The sequence below is a fragment of the Vigna radiata genome, chromosome 6, assembly GCF_000741045.1.
Source record: "Vigna radiata var. radiata cultivar VC1973A chromosome 6, Vradiata_ver6, whole genome shotgun sequence".
NCBI classification, from domain to species: Eukaryota; Viridiplantae; Streptophyta; class Magnoliopsida; order Fabales; family Fabaceae; genus Vigna; species Vigna radiata.
Genome location: NC_028356.1, coordinates 3,343,601 through 3,366,622, shown reverse-complemented (window position 1 = coordinate 3,366,622; position 23,022 = coordinate 3,343,601). Strand labels below are relative to the sequence as shown.

The 23,022-nt window shown below is 32.5% G+C and overlaps 3 protein-coding genes across 3 annotated transcripts; 2 read left to right on the top strand and 1 right to left on the bottom strand.

The window, feature by feature from the left end:
• Positions 1-1,118: 1,118 nt before the first annotated feature.
• LOC106764910 (SNF1-related protein kinase regulatory subunit beta-1) lies at positions 1,119-6,244 on the top strand. Its single transcript, XM_014649348.2, has 4 exons — positions 1,119-1,600; positions 4,487-4,665; positions 4,787-4,949; positions 5,603-6,244. Exons 1-4 carry the CDS (start codon positions 1,406-1,408, stop codon positions 5,918-5,920), a joined length of 855 nt encoding a protein of 284 aa, XP_014504834.1. The 5' UTR covers positions 1,119-1,405; the 3' UTR covers positions 5,921-6,244.
• Positions 6,245-10,490: 4,246 nt separating this feature from the next.
• On the bottom strand, positions 10,491-12,506 carry LOC106764875 (calmodulin). The gene is made up of 2 exons (XM_014649304.2): positions 12,327-12,506; positions 10,491-11,232 (listed from the first exon to the last, which is right to left on the bottom strand). The coding sequence occupies exons 1-2, from the start codon at positions 12,400-12,402 to the stop codon at positions 10,859-10,861; spliced, it is 450 nt and encodes a 149-aa protein (XP_014504790.1). The 5' UTR covers positions 12,403-12,506; the 3' UTR covers positions 10,491-10,858.
• A 3,550-nt stretch (positions 12,507-16,056) lies between these two features.
• Positions 16,057-22,986, top strand: LOC106764305 (oligoribonuclease). The gene is made up of 8 exons (XM_014648583.2): positions 16,057-16,199; positions 17,486-17,620; positions 18,488-18,564; positions 19,245-19,326; positions 19,568-19,623; positions 20,971-21,063; positions 21,515-21,605; positions 22,658-22,986. Exons 1-8 carry the CDS (start codon positions 16,127-16,129, stop codon positions 22,774-22,776), a joined length of 726 nt encoding a protein of 241 aa, XP_014504069.1. The 5' UTR covers positions 16,057-16,126; the 3' UTR covers positions 22,777-22,986.
• The last annotated feature ends 36 nt before the right edge of the window (positions 22,987-23,022 follow it).

Sequence of the window (23,022 nt, the reverse complement as noted above, 5' to 3'; positions counted from 1 at the left end):
TCCTCATTTATATATTTTCAAATTCCTTAAAAAAATAATATATATTTCATTCTCAATTTCTCTCAATCCATTCACTCATTCTCTTTTTCAAATCTTTCTACTAGAATGAATACATCTTAAAATATTTCTCTTTATTTTTAATCTTATCCCAACAAATTATAACTTTTCGCACTGATAAAAAACTAATAAAAACAACTTGTTATTTCATTAAATATTAATATAAAATGACTGTAAAGACAAATAAGTAAGAAAAAAAATGAAGAACAAATACTTATTTGAAAAATATATATATATTTAAGAACAAATCAAAATATTTAAATGAAAACTTAATTGATAATATATATATTTATTAGGGATTTAAAAATTAATTATGTTTAAATTAAAATCTTTACTAATTTGTTAAGAGTGAAATTTTCTTAAGATTTTTTTTTCGTTTCTTCTCCATTTTCATTAGAAATAAAAAAATATTTTGATATTTCCAGCACGCAAAATAAATACTTTTATATATATAAAATTTAGAATAAATAAGTAATTTTCAATTTACTATAAATAAATATGTCTAAGCATATAAAGTATATTTTAAATTTACTAGATACCGAAGTTTCAATTATCGCATAATGATACTTTTAATTGTTGATAGCCTCTTTTACAAATATTTAAATTAAGTTAAAAATAAATAGGGCTAAAAGAAAGAGTACAATGATAAAGAAACCCTAAAATATTATTGAAAGAAAATCTATTAAAACAATTAAATATTTCTTAAAAATGATTAGAATTTGAAATAAGTATTTTAATTTTTACATATGCAAATTGAAATATTCTAAAAAGAAGTTATTAATAATTAAAGAGAACATTACATAATAATTTATAATATAAATAATATTTATATATTACAAATATTTTTTATTATTAATTTTATTTAAAAAATTAGACATTTTTTATTATATCCAGAATTATAAGTTTGGCATTATTTATAATTTGTGATGCATACATTCCCATTAAAAAAATGTGTCATCATGTAAGAACAGTTTGAGAAAGAGCGTGAAAAGAAACCCGACGAGGAGAGAGTGAAGATAAAATAAAGGGATTTATTTTTTCTTTCATTTTTTTTTCTCTTTCTTAATCTCTATTTCTCCTTCTGCAAAGTCCAAACAGAACACAGCGTCAGATCAGACTCAGACAGGAGAAGTTGATAAGAACAAACAACGAAACCGTTCCTATTTTCTTCACTCCTTCTTCCTCTCTCTCCACTCTCACTCGCGCAATCTCAATCCTCGTTCCGTTGTTTACTTCTCGCGCGCATTGCATTGCATTGTTCTCTTTCACAAAACGACGACGACGCCACCACGCACCGTTTCGTTTTCCCTTCACTTTCCGTCGTTTGCTTCGGCAAATAGCATATCGCATGGGAAACGCTAACGGCAGAGAAGACGGATCCATTACCGCCACAGCCGATCCCCCCGTCGCCGAAACCGTCGTAGCTGTAGCTCACGCGCCGGATTCTCGTCCTCCTGTTCGCGCCTTCTCCTCCGATTCAATGGCCAATAGCCCGCCTCAAAGTCCTCGCCGCTCTAGATCGCCGATCCTCTTCGGTCCTCAGGTTCTACCCGCAACATCGTCTCTCACTTCTGCTTCGATTTTTCTGCATTTGGTTTATGCGTTGATGTTGAATTATTTTGGTGGAATTTTGGTTTTGTTCGGTCAACTAGGTTATTCGTCGATTTTACTTTCTGTGTTCGGTTGGTGAGTTTTGGTGCTAACTAATGTCTGGTGCGTGAGAGACAGAGAGCGGGAGATTAGGAGGCAGTGTAGGTAGGGTTACTTTTGTTGAAACCGCGGATTATTTATTGAGTTTTTCTTCACACGTTTGAAGTTGAAAAAAGAAAGTGCTGTCGAACGGATCTGGTAATTTTGTTGTTGATGAACTGGTTTTTTCGTGCATGGACATGGTTCAGATTGAACAACAGTGTTTTCACATATGGAAACAAAGTGAAGCTGCAAGTCATAGCTTCTTGATTGGTAGAGAAATATATGTCTAAATTTCGTGACCAAACAGGCAATGAACATGACAGTGACCTACCTGAATATTTCTATTTTTGATTGTCTGGCTATGGTTTAAATTGTTTGAATGTTGAGAGGCGGGCAGTGTGGATCTTCGAGAGTACAACTGTCAGCTGTTTTTTCTTTTCAGAACTTTTACGTACTCGCATCTGTTTGTTTAGGAGAGTTAGCTCACTATTTTGTAGATTCTGTCCAATGCTGCAATCTCTTTTCTGTGCAGTGAGAGTTGAAAACTTTGCTGGACTTACGACACAGTTCGCGCATCCGCTACACAATGACTCCATATAAGTTTCACTTGTCCCATGGTTGTGACTTGTGACTAGATTATTACACCATTTGGAAATGCGCTTGAATAGTTCTAGTCTACTGGGCTCAGCCAGTTAAATTTGTCCGATTCAAAAATTCCACTTAATCGTGTCCTCTGGATTGAGTGTGTGTGAAAGCTGTTTGAAAACCGACCAAGTTTAACTTTTTACAGAATCAATTTTATTGTTATTACGGTGTTTTTTTTTTTTCTATATCAATTTTTGTGACGTCTGTCCTGGGGTCTTTCCTCGACATTTCTCCATCTGAGAAACAACGCTTGAAATATTGGAATAAAGATAAATGATAATGTTTGCGAATGGTGATGCAATAATTTTGGATATTGTTATCAATGCATCAATATGTAAGTTAAGTGTGGTATACAGTCTACAATTAATATTTTTCTGTGCATCTATTCCCTTCTATCCAATGTTCTATTGATGCATGGGTTTGGTAAATATTTGCCTAGTGTCTCCTTTATACCTATCTATGTTCTGAGCGTTCATTTTTGTGGTTTTTGATTTGCGGAAAAGTGCGTATAACCTGGAGAAGAAAACTTCTATTCCTAAGGCATCTCTATCTAGTGCAGAGTTGATATGTACGTGTCCAGCCAAGCTGAAAAAACAAGACTGGTGGTTTAGTTTAATTTATATGAATCACTGTCCTTTCACTATTTGTGAATTTTGGTTATCATATTTTGCATGCTTATATTGTGTTCAGTATGGGTTCAGACGTGTGTAAGTTAATGCTGCTGTGTCAATTTAGTAAAAGGGGACGCAGAAGCAGCTTTGTCTTGCTACAGGAGAGCTGGTATATGTCCGTGGGAAACATGTTTCCAAACACAATTAAGTAATTTTATGTTTTCTTTTCCAATGTTTCGAATTAGTATTATTTTTTACCTGATCTTCTGTTTAATAAAATGATAATCTTAGTTACCCTCTAGTTCTTTTAAGGGGAATAAATATCTATAATTTAATTGAACACAGATATGCATCTATCTTTTACCTTCACAATGCACAGGGTTTTCCAGGTGTGCTCATTTATATATGTTGAATTTTTTTTGCGTCTAAAGATTGTCATTCCCAAAGTAGAGTGTAATGTTGTGAAAAATGTTCCACTCTGCAATTTTCAGATTTTCAGCAGTAGATCATTTCGTAGTAGCCGAAAAGAACCTGTCATATGTGGAAAAAAAACCTTGTGACTTTCACGGAGTAAATTTATCTTAAAGGAGTAGTAGCCCCCTCAACATTTTCTTGTTCATGTTCGGTATTTTCAATCAACCCTGGCAATGCCAGATTCTGACATTTAAGTTCATTTGCTTCTGCATAATTATGTCAATTAATGCAATCCTTATTTATTTTAACTACTACTTGCATGTCTGGAAGCAAGGTGATTATCCTCTCAAACCAGTTTGGTTTTATATAATATCTTGTACTCAAAATCCAGAGTGATTGATGACACTTTGCGCACCATAGCTATCTGCTCTTACTAACAATGCTAGTGAATCTCTGTGAAACACCGATGTGTCTAGAGCAGCTTGAATTGATGCCATTGCAGTCATAACCACTTTTGCATGAGACTAAAACCCCTCTACTTTTGTTTCGTGGAGTGGCATAGTTTGGTTGGGGCAATATTGGGATTTTGCCCCCTTTTTATTTCATCAGACCCTTTTCCCACTCTCAACTCTTCTGAAGGCTAATTGGTGTAGGTGTCTTCTCTCTTAGACACAGATTGACCAACTGCTCTCAGCTGTATTTCCGGCCAGCCCACACTCCAGAACTCTGGCACACCCTTCTGTGGTCCCTCTGTTGATATCCTTCGGGATTGGTTCTGTTCACGTCAGAGGGGGGTCTATGCCTTGTTTTATATATTTTTTACTATTGTGTTTAAGATATGTTGCCCCACTTACCATTAAACTTTAAGAAAATGAAAGTGGAGGATGACGAGTAACTCTTTTTGAAGTTATTCGTGATGTAACTTGCATCATTGCTATATGACGTACAGAAATTTCAATTTCTCTTAGTTACGAATTTGTTTTTTGGGTTAGGAAATTTGTATGTAAGTTTCACCAGTGGCAACTTAGCATTACTTTAAAATAAATATTGACTTTCTTTGTTTTCAGGTTCCTCTAGCTCCATTACAAAGAGGTAACGGCCCTCCTTTTCTCAATCAAATGTGGCAGAATGAATCTCATGGTATCGTCAATCAACCTCCTGAGCACGGGATCCCTGTCATGATTACATGGAACTACGGTGGTAATAACGTAGCTGTTGAGGGATCCTGGGATAACTGGACCTCTAGGTGAGATTTAACCACTCTTTTGTCGGTGACAACATATTGATTGTATTTGACATAAAATAGTTATCGTGTCTGTATAAATATTCTACAATGAAATCAGTAACGGTGAGTTTATTATTTGCAGAAAGGCACTGCAGCGAGCTGGCAAGGATCACTCAATCTTATTAGTCCTTCCACCAGGAATATATCATTACAGGTTCATTGTTGATGGTGAAGAGAGATTTATTCCTGACCTTCCTAATGTAACTGACGAGATGGGACATGTCTGCAATCTTCTTGATGTCAATGTATGTATCGTCCTACTTGTTTTTCTCGATGAAAATATCATTTTCTGAACTTATTTTCATCTTGAAATTCATTCTCCTGTATAATTTAGTTGTATGTCTGCATTGAGGTTTTTTCCCCTTCTGTATAAGGTGATTGCTTCAATTGGGTTTTAAGATGAACTTGACATTCAACGATGCCAAAGTTTTTTCCTTGAGTTCTTCTTCTAGGTCTTTATTTTATGTTAGACGATGAGGGTGAACAGGACATGTAGCCAAGGTGGATGGGGTGGAGCAGGAAAAAGTAACACGTACTATATATTATTTTGTCATGTGTGCATGCTGCATATGGAGATAAAGGTCGAACATAGACGGGAAACACTGGTTTCTGCACTCTGCTATCGGTTCATGGAAACAACTTATAAGTTTTGCAAAGCTAGTTTTCATAGGATTTTGTGCTTTTAGCAAGGTTGGGAGTTACAAGGAGTTTTGGATGAAAATTGAGTAATAAACTCTTGCAAATTGTTTCCTTATTTTACTTATTACTTTAAATTGACTTGACTATCAATAAGAAAAAAAATTCAACTGATCACAATAATGGTTAATATTTTCCTATCCCATTTAGGGAAATAATTTCTCTTCCAGAAACTGATTTGAATGTTATTGTTTTGCTGCAGGATTATGTGCCAGAAAACCCTGATGGCGTGTCTGAGTTTGAAGCACCACCTTCCCCCGAATCCAGTTATGGTCAAGCATTTCCAGCTGACGAGGACTTTGCAAAGGAGCCAATGTCTGTTCCTTCGCAACTGCATCTTACTGTCCTAGGTATGGAGAACTCTGATGTAGGTTCCTCTTCCAAGCCCCAACATGTAGTGCTAAATCACGTCTTCATAGAGAAAAATTTGGCCTCAAAGTCTGTTGTTGCCCTTGGACTGACTCACAGATTCCAGTCCAAATACGTGACAGTTGTCCTTTACAAACCACTCAAGAGGTAAATATGTGACGCTTGTCAATTATATAAACTTTTTGTTTTTTTGGTAGCCTCAGTCTGTAAAGATAAATTTTTTAAATAATAGTCCTGACAGGCGGTATATGAAAGTCCTGTGTCTATAGATATGCTCGAGACTTCTGTTCGGATTTATAAATTTAACCTTTTGTTTTTTCAATCTCTGTTGCTTCTTTTCCTTCTAGAATATTGAAATAACACTAGGGGTTGCCTTAAATATGATGTTAGTAGAGCTGCTGAAGTAGGTAGGTTGGTGGTGATGTAATTCAAAAGAATAGCTGAAATTTTAGTCTAGTGAACGTGATTTGTTGAAGCTCCGATCCGTAACAGTAAGTCGTAAAACTTGCCCCGTTAAGCGTGACTTAGGCTTTCTATGTTGCATGAGTAGCTTGTCTGGGTGGTTAGTATTCTTTAGAACGTATTGCTAGGCAACAAAAACAGGAAAATTTCTAAAGTTCTATCATTCATATTTCTTTCCCTTGTGGTTGGTGTTATCCTAAAATTTAGTGTAATGTTTTGGTAAGAGGAAAGAAAATAGGAAGAGAAAATGTGGATGATTATGATGCATTCTTGCCTATTCTTAAAGAAAAATTTCAGAAAGGAGAAAAAATGACTTCCATTACACAAGTTTTTAATTTATTTATGGACATGGTTCAAGGTAAGTATAATATGATTAATTTTGTTTTCGTGATGGATTGTAAATAATTCAACTTCAGGTCGAATGCATTAAGGAAATGTTTTAATTTTTGAAAAGACAAAACGAAATTGTATGATAAGAACTATAACCCTATTGAAAATGTTTCAAAACGAATAATGTTTTTGTTTATAGAACTATAGAACCATAAATATTTCGAAGTTTTGGTTTTCTATTTCTTATTTTCATACTTCTATTTGCCAAAGTTTTAATATTACGAGAAATAAAATTATCGAGTGCATTTATTTAGAATTTCAAGAGTTCTAGCTTCTTCTTTTTCCATTGCACCTTATTATACATAGGGTACGAGATCAAAGTACCGGCGAGCTCGGTCAAATGGAGGGTGTTATTTTTTACAGCACCTCCGTCTCTCAATAAAATGGAAAAAATCTTAACTAATAAATTATGGGTAGATGGAAAGCATTTCATACAGTTTGAATTACTCAATCTGAAATATGTTTTTGGATTAGATTATGTAATTCAAAAATATTTTTTTATAATATATTTATAAATTATATAATTTAAAAATATATTTGAATAAATAGTGATTTATTATAATTGTATGGATAAGTTCTTTAAAGATATTCCAAATCTTCTGAATAATTACTATTATTATTAGACACGATCTTAACAATAACGATGGATAAGTTCTTTAAAGAGTTGTCTGCTAAGGTTGTGATAGTACCAGTGAAGTTTCTTTTACGAAACAAAAGACAATGCTCTTATACAATATTCATTATACAGTACATATTCATCACCTCTATTTGACCCAATCCTCTTAATTTTCTTATTCAATTGATTTGCTACTTTTGCTTTGATGTATTTAGAATACTCATTTATAAAGATTAAAAAATAACTTTTTCAACATTTATACATGATTTGTTTTAAATAAGTTATATTTGTTCTAAAAAGATTTTCGTTTCTTACTCTACATCTATATTGTGGTGCATGATGACTTAACTTTCCATATACGAAGATATTTTCCTTCTTCTTAAAAGTGAGATTAAATTCATTGAGACGAGAATTTTGAAAATTGTTTTTCTTTTTATAATAATGTTTTTTTGTTTATCTTTTTAGAGTAGGTTTATCCTCTACCATTTTTTTTATACAAATAAAGTTTTGACTCTTGTAATAGTACCTAATTTTCTATTGGTATCTACAATGATAATGTGTGTAATAAATTTTGGAAGTGACATCTTCTTGTGTTTGCGCTTCATTTGTTGTTTGTAATCAGTCCAGAATGGTTCAATTTCTCAATTAGAAGTTCTAAAACAAACTCATTAGGTAGAATTATGTTCTCTGCTTTGCTATCTTTAAGCAGCTTATGGTACTCGTTGATTTGAGTCTTTATGTTCTTATATTCAATTATCTTTCAGCGATAGTAGTTTCTTATGTCAAATATTTGTTTGACAACATGTTCGACATTATATTTGAGAACTAATGAATTCCAAGTGTCTTTCGTTTCCTTATAAAAACAATACATATCGAAAGTCATTAGACAATGTACTAAGTATAGTGTGTCAACATACCTTGTTTGTATAAATCCAATCTTAAACTTGTTTTGAAGAGATACTAGAGTTAAGTTTTGGGGATAAGAGAGCAGTAGCAACTCCATACATATCTAATAGGATAGACATACATTCTTGCCTATGTCAAAAGTTTTGTTCAAAGAATATCTTAATTTTTGACATATCGAGGAACGGGTTCATAAAAACTGTCTAAATTATAGAAATAATGTTTTAGTTCTTCGGATTTAGATTGTTGTTGTTAGTATAAATCCTTAAGATTGTTGTAAATACTGGTAAAAATACAAGCAAAAGATCTTGAAGTGTGTAGATTCATTGCTTTTAAGGATTTATCCTTGATATATATTGCACAACTCTATCAAAATATAGCAAAAGCTTCCCAAGAATTTTCAGGATCTTAGAAATTAGCAATTAGCAAGAACTCTTAAAAGAGCAATTTACTAAACCTAGGATAATATAAAAATAAATGAGAAAATCAAGAGAATGAAAAAAACAAAAATGGTGTAAATATCTTTGAAAGAACAAAAGAGAATCTATTTTTATAGGTATACGGAGGTATAAAAAAAAGAAAACTATCTCTTAACTTGCGAAAGAAAAAAAAAATCCACCAATCACAGCCACCAACATGACTCGCCAACTAAAATGTGCAATGTTTAAAAAAAATTAGTTATAATATTTCTTGTTGTGTAAAAAAGAGAATGTAATTGTTTTATACTTTATTGTAGCCACATAAGCTTTTGGTTTTTTGCAATATATTAATTATCACAATACATATATTAGTTATGTTCTAAAATGAGTTTTTCAAAACAAACTTTCAGAAAGACATAAAATATGTCTCAAAATGAGTTTTTTAATGGATTTGTTATTAGTATAAGAATACATTTAGTAATAATGGGTGCATGATGAAAAAGAATTTGGTTTATAATGTTAAAACCCCTTTTAATTATCTTTTTATAGTAAACAATAACAGGGTTCATCATTATAGCACTGCCTTCCCAGAAAACCAAAAAAAAAGACAATGAAAACCAACATCAATGGCCTATTTATTCCAGTGACAGCAGCTAATATCAATGTAACTAAAGAAGAGAAATATTACCAAACATGATATTTTCAATATAATCTTTTTTATTAATTAAAATTTATTAGCACATCTCATTATCATTTAATAAACATCACTGACATTCTATTTTGGTGATTTATGTCCTTTTAACTTGATTCTTTTTTCTCTCCATTTTATATTTTTATAAAATGACGTTCTATTAGAATCTTGGCCTAAAGACAACAAAGCCGACAAACATGTTTGTTTGTCCTCTCTCCATCTCCTTCACCTTGCCAATGCTAAACGATGGCGTCAAAAAACTCAAAAAACAAAAATAACAGATAACACACAGTTCAAACTTGAGCAGTCTGAGAGTGACAATTGAAAGACGAAAGAGACCAAATATATGGTCTGATGGTACCTTAACTAAGTAGCAGAATGCTATGTACTGAAATTTTTTTTTAAGGTTGTCATCATCACTGATAAAAATCTTCCTGAATTAGTACAGATGCTAACAAAAAGTGATTTATGGTGAGATAAGTTTGGTGAACCCAATATATATATATGTAAATGAGTAAAATGATTGATTCACCCCATCATATACACATCCCTTACTTATTTCTCTGTCTTTTCTTTTTTTACCACATCACATAACCGTTTGATATTCATCTCTCACTTCTCTTGAGTCTCTCCACCCAAGATGTGAGCCAAACCAAGTTAAAAACAGGAAGATGAAGTCTTCGAGCAAGGTGGTTGGTTTGTGTGTAGTCTTCAATTCAAAAGCAGCAGTTGTTCCCACCACATAACATTTGGCCCAATGATTTTGACTTTGCTTTTGCTTTCACAACCAGTTTGGGTTTGGATTTGGATTTGGATTTTCTTCTGCTACAAGAATGCTTCATTCTGAAATAAATTAATAATCTCTTGCCATCAGTAAGGGAAAATCTTTCCTCCTCAGGTTGAACTGCGCGGCATCAATGTCCCACGAACAACCATTTAATCTAACAATAAATCATGTAAAATCTTTCATTTTCTTATCATTATTGTTACTGTCATTGTTTTGCTCAAGAACGTGTGTTTGTTTGGGTTCTCAAAACAACGTGTGTATGTATTTCTTTGACGTTTGCATTTTATGTACATTAGTTTTGACGTTTCCATTATCAGAAAGAAAAGGGCGAAACATCATCTGATAAAGATGATATTTTTCACATGAGAAATGAAACAAAATACAGTTTTGTTTTGGTTCACTGGCTTTGCATTGCATTGCATCATTGTTGGAGTGAGGTCGAGAAATGCAAGATGGTCACAAACAATCATGTATAGCATAAAGATGGTATTAACAGTATAAGTCACTCACTCACATGTAAAAGCACAAATTGCAACCAATTGTTCGAGGTTCATAGTAGTAACCCAAAAAAGATGACAAGTGAAGTACAAATGCATGGTGAAGCTACTAAAACAAGGGACACAGCACACAAGTAGAAGTAGAAGTAGAAACACTAATGAGCAATACCAATTAAATAAGAGCAAACAAACCCGACCAACAAAAACTAATGACCCCAAATGAAGTTTGTCCTAATGAAAATAGAATTCTCATCAAAACTTATCTGCCCTGTCCTTTTTCTGTTCATGTGCTTTTCAAATTTTTTTGTTATGGTTGGTTGGTCCTCACTTGGCCATCATGACTTTGACAAACTCCTCATAGTTGATCTGCCCGTCACCGTCAACGTCTGCCTCGCGGATCATCTCGTCCACCTCTTCGTCGGTCAGCTTCTCGCCAAGGTTGGTCATCACATGGCGGAGCTCTGCAGCAGAGATGAAACCGTTCTGATCCTTGTCAAACACACGAAAGGCCTCCTTCAGCTCCTCCTCCGAATCAGTGTCTTTCATCTTCCTCGCCATGAGGTTCAGGAATTCTGGGAAATCAATGGTACCATTCCCATCAGCATCAACCTCATTTATCATGTCCTGCAGCTCAGCCTCAGTCGGGTTTTGCCCAAGTGACCGCATCACGGTCCCAAGTTCCTTGGTGGTAATACAACCTGCATCATTTCAACACCAACAAGAGATTCAGCCTCACAACAAACTGCACGATCCAATCCAATTTAATAAAAAGTTCAGTGCATGTTCAGAAACTCATCACAATGAAATACATCTCGTTAATTTAGCCCAAAAGCACGCAAACTATAACAATTAGCTTTCTGGTTGAACATGGAAAAACACGTCAACAATGTGCAACCTAACATGCTATATTATATGATGAACACTCAGATCTAAATTTTTGCCTTTCTGCTCAATTTACAATCCCCGGTTTTGTTCAAAACTTCCAAACACAGTGGCAAGAACGTGCACTTGGAGGGTGTAGTCAGAATCGCCCAGGTCAATTTTATCATTTGCGTAAAATCTATTGCCATACAAGACTCAAAAAAAAATAACTAAACAATGGTAATGAAGAAGAGCATCAAAACTTGATCAATCATAAATCCCAGTTTCCAATCCTTATCAGAGATACACGCACCATGCAATTGCTATTTGATTCTCGGACACATGTTGAAAATCAAATAAAAGGAACCGAAATGAACTCAATAAATAGTAAAGGGGTCCATCGTGTACGAACAATTACAAACATACATTCTCACATTTTTTTTCCTGTTAGATCAGTTATCACATCAAATCACTTTCATTCTCCGTGTCTTCTAACTTCCTAAATCCACCTAAAATGGGAGCGGATGTTTACTTTTTTCCATCCTATGTTGTGTTACTTACAAATCCAAATGTCACATCCACACAAACAATTCCGAAAGAGAAATTAAACACCCAGAAACCAAATCTCAACCAACACAAGGCCGAAAACATCTATGCCAACCAACCCCAAAACCAGTCACATCACATGCACTATTAGCAAAGGACAAAAGGGGAAAAAGGGGGAAAGTTTCAACGAAAATGCAAATCCAATTCACTCCCGCACCCACATAAATCAAGACGCGAAAAACGAAAGCAGAAGCACCCAAAGAGGAAAAGACTAGAAATTTATGAAAATAATCAAAAGGGTACGGAAAAAAAGAGAGAAATTGAAATGAGATCTAATCTAAGCAAGCGAAAAATAAAAATAAAAAAGGGATCTGAGAAAAGAGACCATCGCCGTCCTTGTCGAAGAGGCTGAAGGCTTCCTTGAACTCGGAGATCTGCTCGTCGGTGAGTTGATCGGCCATTGGATTGAAGAGAAGAGAAGATGAAACGATGGATCTTGCGCGTTGTGTATATGTGATGTGGAAAAGGAGAGAAGAGGACTATGCTATTTATATGCTCTCACAAACACCAACGAATAAGGGCTTCTCTTCTTTTTGTGGTACTTAATTCAGACATAATCAATCATTCTACATCCTCAATTATATGCAAAAAAAAAAAAAACCAAACCTATCTCTAATTAATGCATTATTCTATAACAATGCTAACATGTTCTACACAAATCACAACCGCACCAGATAAAACAAATAATTTCAAAAGATTTTGATGATCATTTTTTACATTTTTTTTCTCTTTTAATTGTGTTTTAGCTTATTATGTCTAATTCAAATTTGAAATTTTATTTGGATATTGTAATATACGAGACATTGTCAAAAATAAACAAGGAAAAAATATTTTATATTAACAATTGTAAATTTATACATTGATCTATCATTCTTATTGAAACAGATTTAGACAACACGTTCATCGAAATATTGATATGTATTTTTCCTCAATTTTCAGACAAACACTCAGTCTGCTTAGAAATTCTATTGTGATTTGACTGAAATTCAGTCTACGTTAATGAAATAAAAATATTAATTAATTACTTTACCAAACATTTTCAAGACATACTTGACCAGATTTTTTACTTGCTTTCTTTGTAAAAATCATATACATTTATACAATTGAAATATCAATCATTAATATTTCTCACCAACCATATACAACTTCCATTAAGATTGCTTTATTCTCTTACATGAAAAGAATATGCAAATAGGATACTGCTTCAAAGAATGCTTACTTACACATTGTAAAGAGAAAAACATTAGAAAGAATGTTATGTTGAACAATGTTCACATTTAATCTTTTCTTGTGTTGAGTTGCTTTGCTGATTCCACAATTTCTTCCAAACCCCCAAAGCTACGTGGAGGTTCCTCAAACCCAGGAGGAAGAAGAGGAGGAACATCAGGGATCTCCGGTTCTTCAATCTTTGGTTCTTTAAAAAACATCGCATGCTCTAAATATTCATTACGACTTGGTGATGGATTCAACAGATCATAAATCGGTTCATTTTCCGAGACCCTTCATGGAAAAAATAAAAGTGAACAACATTTTCAGGTACTGTATGATGCACTGATCAAAAGGGTGAAGAGAATGACATGAATATATACAGTGAATAACAATTTTCAGAAGAAAGAATATATTTTCACATAGATTTTTAATACAACACCTATATTTTTTCAATGATTCATCATATATTTGTTATTATGTTGATGAACTCTAAATCCAATGATATATCAAAATGTTGTAAACTTATCACTGTACTTCTCATGAAAAACTGGTTTTGCAGCATTTGTGTATGATTTCAGAATCATAACCTCGATTCTGCACTGTCCTCTGTATTCTTTTTGCGTTTATTGGGAGACTTGCTGGATGCAGTTTTCTTCTTCTTTGGAGTACTACTGGTGAAACCAAGAAAGAAGAACAATGAAGTTCAAGATTACAATGTATATATGAAGAACATGAGAGAAAAATAAACAGTACTAGCAGTAAGATAGAGATGCAAAATGGATTCATGCAAGAACTGTATATATGTGTTTTTCTAAAGTGACGTGAAAAATCACATCATAGTGTCAGTGGTTGACAAAAACAAGAACGGTCAAAAGAATAGTTATGTTTAGAAAAACTGGTTTTTCAGCATTTGTGTGTGATTTCAGTGTTACTATGATTTCAGAATCATATAAAACCTCGATGATTCTGCTGAACTGTCTTCTGGAATCGGTTTTGGTTTTCTGGGAGACTTGCTGGTTCCAGTCTTTTTCTTTGGAGAACTGGTGAAACCGAAAAAGAATCAAGATTACAGTGTATTATGAAGAACATGACAGACAAAAATCACCTTATATGAAACAGAAAATAAGATAAAAACAAGAACAAAGGATCAAAAGAAGAAAAAACTAAGAGGGTCAAAAGAATAGAGTTCATGCATGAAAATGCTTTTTTTCTTGTTCTAGAGATGAATCTGACCTCTTTGGTGCATCATCTGCTTTGCTTTTGCTTTTGCCTTGGCCTTTGCCTTTTGGAGGCATCTCTTTGGTAAGCAGAAAGAGAGAAAAATGTATAGGAATATTGCAAGAATGAGTAGCAAGATTAAGCATGAAAAATTTCAGAAGATGGAAATGCAGTTGTAATATAGGAAGGTTCAGCCTAATTTAACCTCTGTGCAAAGTTTCACTTTTTAATTTTTTTTTTCTAAATGTTTCTGGAAAAAAGATCATCAAATATGCCTTAATATTTGGATTTTTTCACTGTATTTTTTTTTTCATTCTAAATGTTTTTAATCTTAATTTAATAAAAAAATAATTTTCACTTTTTAATTTTTTTTCTAAATATTTTTGGAAAAAATTCTCTTAATATTTTGATTTTTTCATTATAAAATTTATTAAAATAAGTTAGAGTAAGAAGCTACGAGTAAAAGCTTAATTCTTTCAGAAGTTTGTGTTAGTTAGTGTAATTGGTGTAATATTTGTTTGCGATATGTATGATATTTATTTATTTATTCGTAATATGAAAATATGCAATTTTGATTATATATATAATTTTAAAAATTGAAATTGTGACTATTTAATTTATTCTGCTTAGAAATATTATCTAGAAATGCTAGTTTTGGTTAAATAATATCAATTTTTGGTCAAATAATATGATTAATGATATTTTTGGTAAATAATATCAATTTAGTTTCTAAAAAAGTTTATATCATGATTGAATTGTAGATAAGATTTTTACGATGATTTATTTTAATTAAATTTATCACTTATATAATTTTTTTATCACAGGAAAATGAGAAAAATATTTGTATCATCAATATATATATATATATATATATATATATATATATATATATATTAAATTATAAGTTTTTGAAATATTTCTAAATTAAATTTTTATAATTTTTAAATTATTAAGTAATTAGAAACATAATAAATTAAAAATCATAGAAAAGTAATAAAAATAAAATAAGTGTAAAAATAAAAATGGATAACTTTTATATATAAGAAGTTACTTTCTAGATGCACGAGTTTCACTGATAACACTTGTTTAAAAAAAATAAAAAAATCAAGACATTTTCACCGTCACTTTTATCTTATATTCCAATTACAAACCCATAATTATTATTTTATTGTAAATTGTTTTAATTATTATTATGGCTTGAATATAATATTTTATTATTAAAAATAGCTGTCTAAGTATAAATAAAAAGTGAGTGTCAATATACTATTTTTCATTTAAGAAATATTAATAAATGGTTGAAGTTTTGTAAGTTCACAATAACCATTATGGTAATATATATTTTAACACTAAAATCAATACGTTATTTTATTTTCATAAAAATTAATATAATTTCTGTAAACTATTTTTAGCTATTTTTATTACTAAACAAACTTCAAGTACCTTCATAAAGGTTCGTAGCTTTTGTTATTATTACTGCTAGATTTTTATTTATTCATTATTATGATTATTAGATTTTTTATCGATTAATGTGCAAAATATATATTAACTTTGTATCTTTTTTTTTGTTTAATCCTAAATTTTAACGAAGTTTTTTCAGTTAAATTTGAACCTGAAACATTCTTCTGTCTTCATTTATTTTTAACAGCGCCAAAGTTGAAGAGTTTGAAGTACAGAAAGAAAGAAGAAAAGAAAAAAAAAATGGAGAAACTCGCAAATTCGTTTTCAGTGTTAGAACTCGACGCCGGCGATAGTCACGTTCCCACCACCGCAGGTATTTCTTTTCTCTTTTCTCTCTTCCATTCATTTTTCACTTTTTAGATTATTATTATTATTATTACTTTTTAATTTTGAAGCGTAGTTGATGAATTTTGGGTTAGGGTTTCACATGTTCTTATTGATCTGGGCATCTCGGAGAGTATCAGTGTTCTTTGAAAACTGTTTTTGCTGACGAATTTATGGAAATTATTTTTGTTCAATTTTTATGATGAAATGTTTTCCTTGCATGTTGGCTGTTTAGTGCACTGTTTCAATGCTGGAGTAAGATTTTTTTCATATGAAGTGATGTAACGAAGAATCAGTTATGATTTATAGTGTCTTCATTTTTTGACTAGAGAGCTGCTGCAACAACATTAAAACACATTAAATATTTAAAACATCCATTTGAAGCAATTGAAGATACATGCTTAACTGCAAAAGACCAAAATCAGTTGAATTTCACAAATCTTGGAGGATTATGGAAATTATGATTCGCGATTTTCTTTCTTTTCCTGGTAGTAGTTTCAGAGTTCTTCCCGTTAGATTTTGTATGCATCAATCCAAAATGTTTCTGGATCTTCAATCTAAGCAATAGACTCCACACTATTGCATGAGGAAGAGGTTGTGGGTCTGGCTCCATGAAAAAGAGCCTAGTCATGTTTTCTCGGTGTCAACCACAACTTCGAGCACGAGTAGCTTGTAATCAGCAGATTTGTAGTTTTTGGCATTGTGATATAAGCGGGTTACTGTGAGCAGCACTCGTGGTTGTTTGGAGAATATGAAGAATTGGGCACGAAGAAACCATTTAGATTAGAATTGTTTTTTTTTTTTTTTTAAGTTGAGAAAAAATATGTTTTCGGCCTCTCTAAAAACTTTAGTTTCAGTCCTACAATTTTTTGTCCAATTTTTGTGCCTGTAATTTGGAAATGTACCACTTTTGGTCTTCCAAGTGCTTTAGATGACACTTCTTAGGCGAAATAAAGAAAATTGGTTTAGACAGTGCTCAAGGACCAAGATTATACATTTTGTCAACCTCTCTTTTATAGTGATGTTATTCATGTAGCTAACCTCTCTTAGTGGGATAAGGTTGTTGTTGTTATTGTTTACTTTGGAGGTCAGATTTGTACTTTGTATTAGCTGAGATATTACCTAATGCTGATATCTTCGTTAGTCATCTTGTTGCTGTCCATTTTTATTTTAACTTCTTGGTTACATAAATATCTTGGATGGATGCTTTCTAGTGGAAACATTATGTTAATTACTTTGTGAGTGAACTTACAGCTATGTACTTTCATGGTGCAGATAACAGTGGCAAGGGAGTTAATCATGACATTGGCGTTATACCAGTAAAGAACAAGAAACAAGATCAAGAAAATGCAGTGTTTCCTTCATTTGAATACAAGTTACCTCTGGTGTGGATTGACTTGGAAATGACTGGTAAGCTTGTAGAAAAACAAAGGAGGGGCTTTACTTGTATGTGATTGCAATTGCAAAACTAATTTAAAAAAGTGTTTTTCATTGTGGTTTTTTTATGTTTGATCCGTATTGTTTACAAACCTCCAAATCTTTCAGCCACAAAGCTCTTACATTTTATATACGGTATCCATAATCTTAATAAATTCCTGTCATAGATTAGTTAAGATGCTTCCCTTCATGGCTGTAAATCTATAGGTGAATTTGGGTAACTCAACTCAAGTGAGCCTTTTTACTAGAAATCTGGATAAGCTTTGTATTCTGGAAACATGTGCTCAGTGAAGGTGAATTTTTGTTTAGTATTCTATCTTTCCTAGGATTATTTTCTTTAAGAAACTGCTTTCCAGAGAGTAGTCCATCTCTTGTTTATGCTTCTAAATGAGCCTATAGAGTGTGGACAAACATTATAATATAGTTCAAGTTTGTCCATGTAATATTTACTTTTGTTGGATTTATTAATTGGACTCCTTTTACCTTCTAGAAACGAATGCGTTCTTGTTTGAGCGATTGTCAGCCTAAGATCTGAACGTTATTCGGATTTCATCATTTTCACCCTCTTAATTTGTTTATTATTATTTTTCACTGCTTGGTACCATTTCTCTGTGTTGTAGATTTTGTCGGGTTGAATGCACTTGTCTCTTACATTTGATTATATATTATTTTGTGGTATTTAATTGTTCTCACCAAGTAGGCTCTATATTTTTTAGTCACCAACTGTGTAGTCTGTTCTTGGATAACATAAGAATTTTTTAGTGCCAGATGATTTTTTTTTACTATTTCTTTTATTTATCAATAATTACAATAACAACAATATATAAACTGTTTGTGCAGGTTTAAATATTGAAGTGGACAGAATACTGGAGATTGCTTGTATAATTACAGATGGATTTTTAACCAAAACAGTGGAGGTAGTTAATTCAATTTGCATTTTCCATGTTCGATTTTGTTTATTTTGTGGTTGTTTCCATGCATCACTGTATTTTGAATGAGTTTCTACATTCTCTACAAAATAACATTTGTCTTTTTTACTTTTTTTTTTCCCTCTCTGTTTATCTGTAAGGAAAAACTTGCTTATTCCATAGACTGTCACATGTTTGCTATAACTGTTTACTAGGGAAATAATTAATTTTCTCTTGGAATGTTCTCCCAAGGAGTAGGTAATTAAAGGATGGTTCCTTCAAAAGTGTTAATGGAGTTTATGCCATTAAATAATCCTCAGCTTTCCTGTGCTTTCTTTTCATTGTTTTGGATATGCCCTCTGACTCTCTATCAACTATTTCATTGGGACTTTGGTGGCTTTTCATTTTTTATGTAGATGTGCAATTTTTAATTCAAATTAAATTTTAACTTATCCTCTTAGCTCCCGCCCTTTTCACTTTTATTCAAAGGAGGGGAAATGCTATTTGATTTAACAGTGGAATTCCAAACCCACATTATGGAAGCATTTTCTTAAGTATCTCTGCCAAATAAATTATTGGTCTTTCTCCTGCTCTTTTTTGGCAAAGGATGAAATGTTGATTGCATTTGGTGAAATGTTTTGTATGCTCCCTTCAGTTTGTGTATGAAAGAAAGTATGTGCTATTTTTAGGGTCCCGATTTGGTCATTCATCAAACTAAGGAGTGCCTTGACAGGATGGGAGAATGGTGTCAGAATCATCATGAATCTAGTGGTAAGTGGTGAATGCTATATTTTGATACGTTTTATTCGTAGAAAAATGTTATTGGAAATATGTCCTTCAAAACAGATAAAATAGTTCAATATGTTATGTAATATGAAGACATTTGAGACTCTAATACTGTATTATTCATGAGTTGCTGATTGGTTGCTTTTTCATAACTTTATTTAGTCCTTTCTCTATTTCTGTTAAATTGGATTTTAAATAGCAGACTAACCATTTTCAATGAATTTAGGATTAACAAAAAAGGTGCAGCAGAGTACCATTAGTGAAGGAGAAGCTGAAAAGCAGGTTTGTAGTAATTATACTATGTGGCAAGCTCTCTTTTTGTCGGAACTTTCTTTCTATCAACTATCATATTGAATGGATACTGTATTTTTATACATATTCAATGAAGTTGAAATAATGTTATCCCTTTCTTATTGACAGATGAAATAGTTAAACTTGTCTATCAGGATTAGAGTGACAGAACTTGACAACCCTCTTAAATATGAGTATAATATATAGAATAAGAAACATTAAAATGTGTAATAGTTAGGTGGATCAGCTGTAAGTGATTTGAGCTGAGACTATTAGTAGGGGAAGTTTGTACTAGTTGGCAGGAAAATTGTATAATTTTGTGTGGGAGGGTTCAGGTTCCTCAATATACTTGAGGCTAATTCAATCGAGAACTGTTTCTGAGTGAGGAGTTCTTTAAGATCAATAAAGATATTCTTGTTTCTTTAAACATTGTTTCTGGATCCAAATTCAATCCCAGTTCTATCAGAGTCTTAATGTGCAAAAGGAAATTAAATTTCTTATTATCCTTCCCAAATTTCATTAAAAGTATAGGTAGTCCATGCGGGGAAATTTTTTGGCAGCTGTGATTTTTTTTCCCTACCAGGAAACCTATTATCTATTCTCTGATAATTCTTGATATTGGCATGAATAGTTGAATAGATGCATTCTAATTTTACTTTAAGCGGTCTATGATCTGGTCATTGAGTAATTTATGATTTATTCAAGTAGTTCTAAGGCTATACAGTAATCAGCAGAGTGCCGCCGTTGCCATTCTTCTAGGTTGATGATAAATATTGCACAAAATGGTTTCTTCTGTTGTGTTATCCATGCAGTGATGCATTTAATATTATAGGACAAGTTTAGGTTAGAGTTATTAAGAGATAATAATTCTTTTCCCTACAGAATGGCCTATCCTGTAGTTACCCTTTTAAGAGCCTTGGGAGAACCACACCACAAAATCTGGCTATAGTAGTTGAAAAGCCCAATGCCCTACAAATCCGATAGTTACATTGTGGGATTCAAGTTCCATACCTTGCAATTGGGTCCTAGCAAACCAAAAGTCACTAAGTATGCTAGAGACAAAACCCGTTGGTATTTGGCATCCTACTCCTGCATCAAGGCAATGATATCAGTTCCAGTTATATGGGAGTATTCATGGCTCCCCCCATGTGATATTTGCTTGTTGTGTTGGAAGTGTCTGTAAACTCGTATCTTTTTTTGTGTATTGCCACTTTATCTGTGACAAATTGAAGTACTGCCTTTGGTCTTTACTGGAGTGCAATTACCGAATCTCTTTTCTTTGTTTTATTAATTTTTTTACGCTATTATAACAGTTTGTAATATCTTGCAAAACTGCAGGTTATTGAATTTGTAAGGAGATATATTAAAGTTGATTCGTACACACCTCTCTTGGCAGGAAATTCAATATATGTTGATTTTCAATTTCTGAAGGTATTGGTTCTGCCATTGTAACTTGTAGATAGAAGCTGAAGTATCATTAATTTCTTAATTCTAATTGTCATGTTTTTGTTTAAAAGATTGTGATGTATTCCGTATGCTTTGGATTTTTATTTTTATTTTTTTGTAAATTTCGGGTGTAAATTATTAGTCCTATCACACTTTCAAATTTAAATTTTTTAAATAACAAAATATTACAATGCACGGTATATTGGGTATTGTTTATATACCATGCTTGCCAAGTCATGGTTATTAATTATGTTGATCAAAATCATCAAGCACTTCTGAAGCTTGCACATCTGGTAAAAATCGATTTTAGATGTCACCTGAAATTTGTCATCTGAATATATTATTGAAAGCATATAGTGCTGTTTTTATTTGGTATGTCTATATGTCCTATTTTTCCTCTTTGAAATATTCCGTTAAACTGGATCAACTTTTGCAGAAATACATGCCAAAATTGGCGAGTCTATTCTCTCATGTACTTGTTGATGTTAGTAGTGTTAAAGCTCTCTGCATTCGCTGGTATCCCAAAGGTGAGAAATGATACAATTAGTATATAGTGAAGTTTTATTTGGTATTAGTGCATTTTAAATCAATCCTGAAGTTTTTTTTGTATTTGTTTTTTCTTGAGCCCCGTAAAAATAAGGCATTGTTGGTCATTTTCAGTGCATATCACTGCATTACTGGATCTGTTCCGCGAACATTATTCTTCTATTTTTGATTTTGGATGCTATAAATGTAACGTTTGTTCCGTTTGTTTGAACTGGTAAGTAATATGATAAAACGTCCCATTTCCATCAAAAAGATTATGAACTAAATATTACCCTTTTCAAACTAAAATATGAAAAATTCCTTGTCTCTTGTCCCTTTCTGTCAACATTCCGATTTGACTTCCTAGTATTGTTTTCTCTACATTTTATGCAAGGAATATTTTTTTTGGCAATTTTTAATTGCACACGAATAAGAGATTTTCACATTAGTACCATTCTGTGTATTTATTGTGACCTTCCCCTCAACACCCTGCGGGTATAAAAAAAGTTGAAAATGTGGAAATCCGGAAAGCCACCAACCGAAGGCATACTTTAAAACCTGCTACTCCTCTCCCCAGCAAAAATTCAACTAATTAACAAATATAGATTCCATGCTGAGGGAAAATCCTTGAATTTAGAGATATTATTATGCAATAGCGTAAAGATGCTTAGAAACTTGGCAAGGTAACTAATGCAGGTGATTGTAGATATTTTTTTCTTGCTTTAACTTTGATGTTTGGAATCTCACCAGCCTTCCCTTTTGCTTTTGGGTTTGATTTGGTCGTAGCTAGTTACTTTGTTTTAGTTATGACTATTCTTTGCCTCCAATTGTGATCTGAAATGGTTTGCATGTTTCTCAGTTTTACATTTTCGATAGATGGGAAAAATGGAATACCTACCTTCTGGGATTTTTGTTACTATTCGTGATTTTTTTATCATAATAATTATGTCATTTCCTGTTTCCTAAACGGAGTTGTGGTGTAATTAGTATTAATCAATGAGAGCTGAGAAAGAATATTGGACTCAAACTATAAAAAGGTTTGTCATTTGTGCAGATCAGAAGAGAGCACCATCAAAAGAAAACAGACACAGAGCCATGGATGACATTAGAGAAAGCATTGAGGAACTTAGATACTACAAGGAAAATATTTTTAAGCCTAAGTCCAGAAAGTGATCGGGGTTGCAGAGAACCAACGTGTGAATGGTTATGGGCTAGTTTCCAGTTCAAGTGTAAATGGCTCGTGATTTTCGATAGATTGTATTGCAAAATCACATTTAAATCTTCATCGGAAACCCTGATTTTTCAACAACTCTTTCAAAATGGAACTGTGATTGCCTATTACCATGTCCAAAGAAATGTAAAATAAGTTTTACGTTTTTACACTGATTAAAAATGCCAATAAATAGATCATATATTAAA

What these genes read in the sequence shown, in the direction of transcription:
- LOC106764910 (XM_014649348.2), top strand. Translation starts at nt 1,406, where the DNA reads ATGGGAAACGCTAACGGCAGAGAAGACGGATCCATTACCGCCACAGCC. An exon ending in CGATCCTCTTCGGTCCTCAG is followed by an intron (nt 1,601 to 4,486) that starts GTTCTACCCGCA and finishes CTTTGTTTTCAG; the next exon opens with GTTCCTCTAGCTCCATTACA. An exon ending in TGGGATAACTGGACCTCTAG is followed by an intron (nt 4,666 to 4,786) that starts GTGAGATTTAAC and finishes TATTATTTGCAG; the next exon opens with AAAGGCACTGCAGCGAGCTG.
- LOC106764875 (XM_014649304.2), bottom strand. Translation starts at nt 12,402, where the DNA reads ATGGCCGATCAACTCACCGACGAGCAGATCTCCGAGTTCAAGGAAGCC. An exon ending in CTTCGACAAGGACGGCGATG is followed by an intron (nt 11,233 to 12,326) that starts GTCTCTTTTCTC and finishes GAAATGATGCAG; the next exon opens with GTTGTATTACCACCAAGGAA.
- LOC106764305 (XM_014648583.2), top strand. Translation starts at nt 16,127, where the DNA reads ATGGAGAAACTCGCAAATTCGTTTTCAGTGTTAGAACTCGACGCCGGC. An exon ending in TTGATTTTCAATTTCTGAAG is followed by an intron (nt 21,064 to 21,514) that starts GTATTGGTTCTG and finishes CAACTTTTGCAG; the next exon opens with AAATACATGCCAAAATTGGC. An exon ending in CATTCGCTGGTATCCCAAAG is followed by an intron (nt 21,606 to 22,657) that starts GTGAGAAATGAT and finishes TCATTTGTGCAG; the next exon opens with ATCAGAAGAGAGCACCATCA.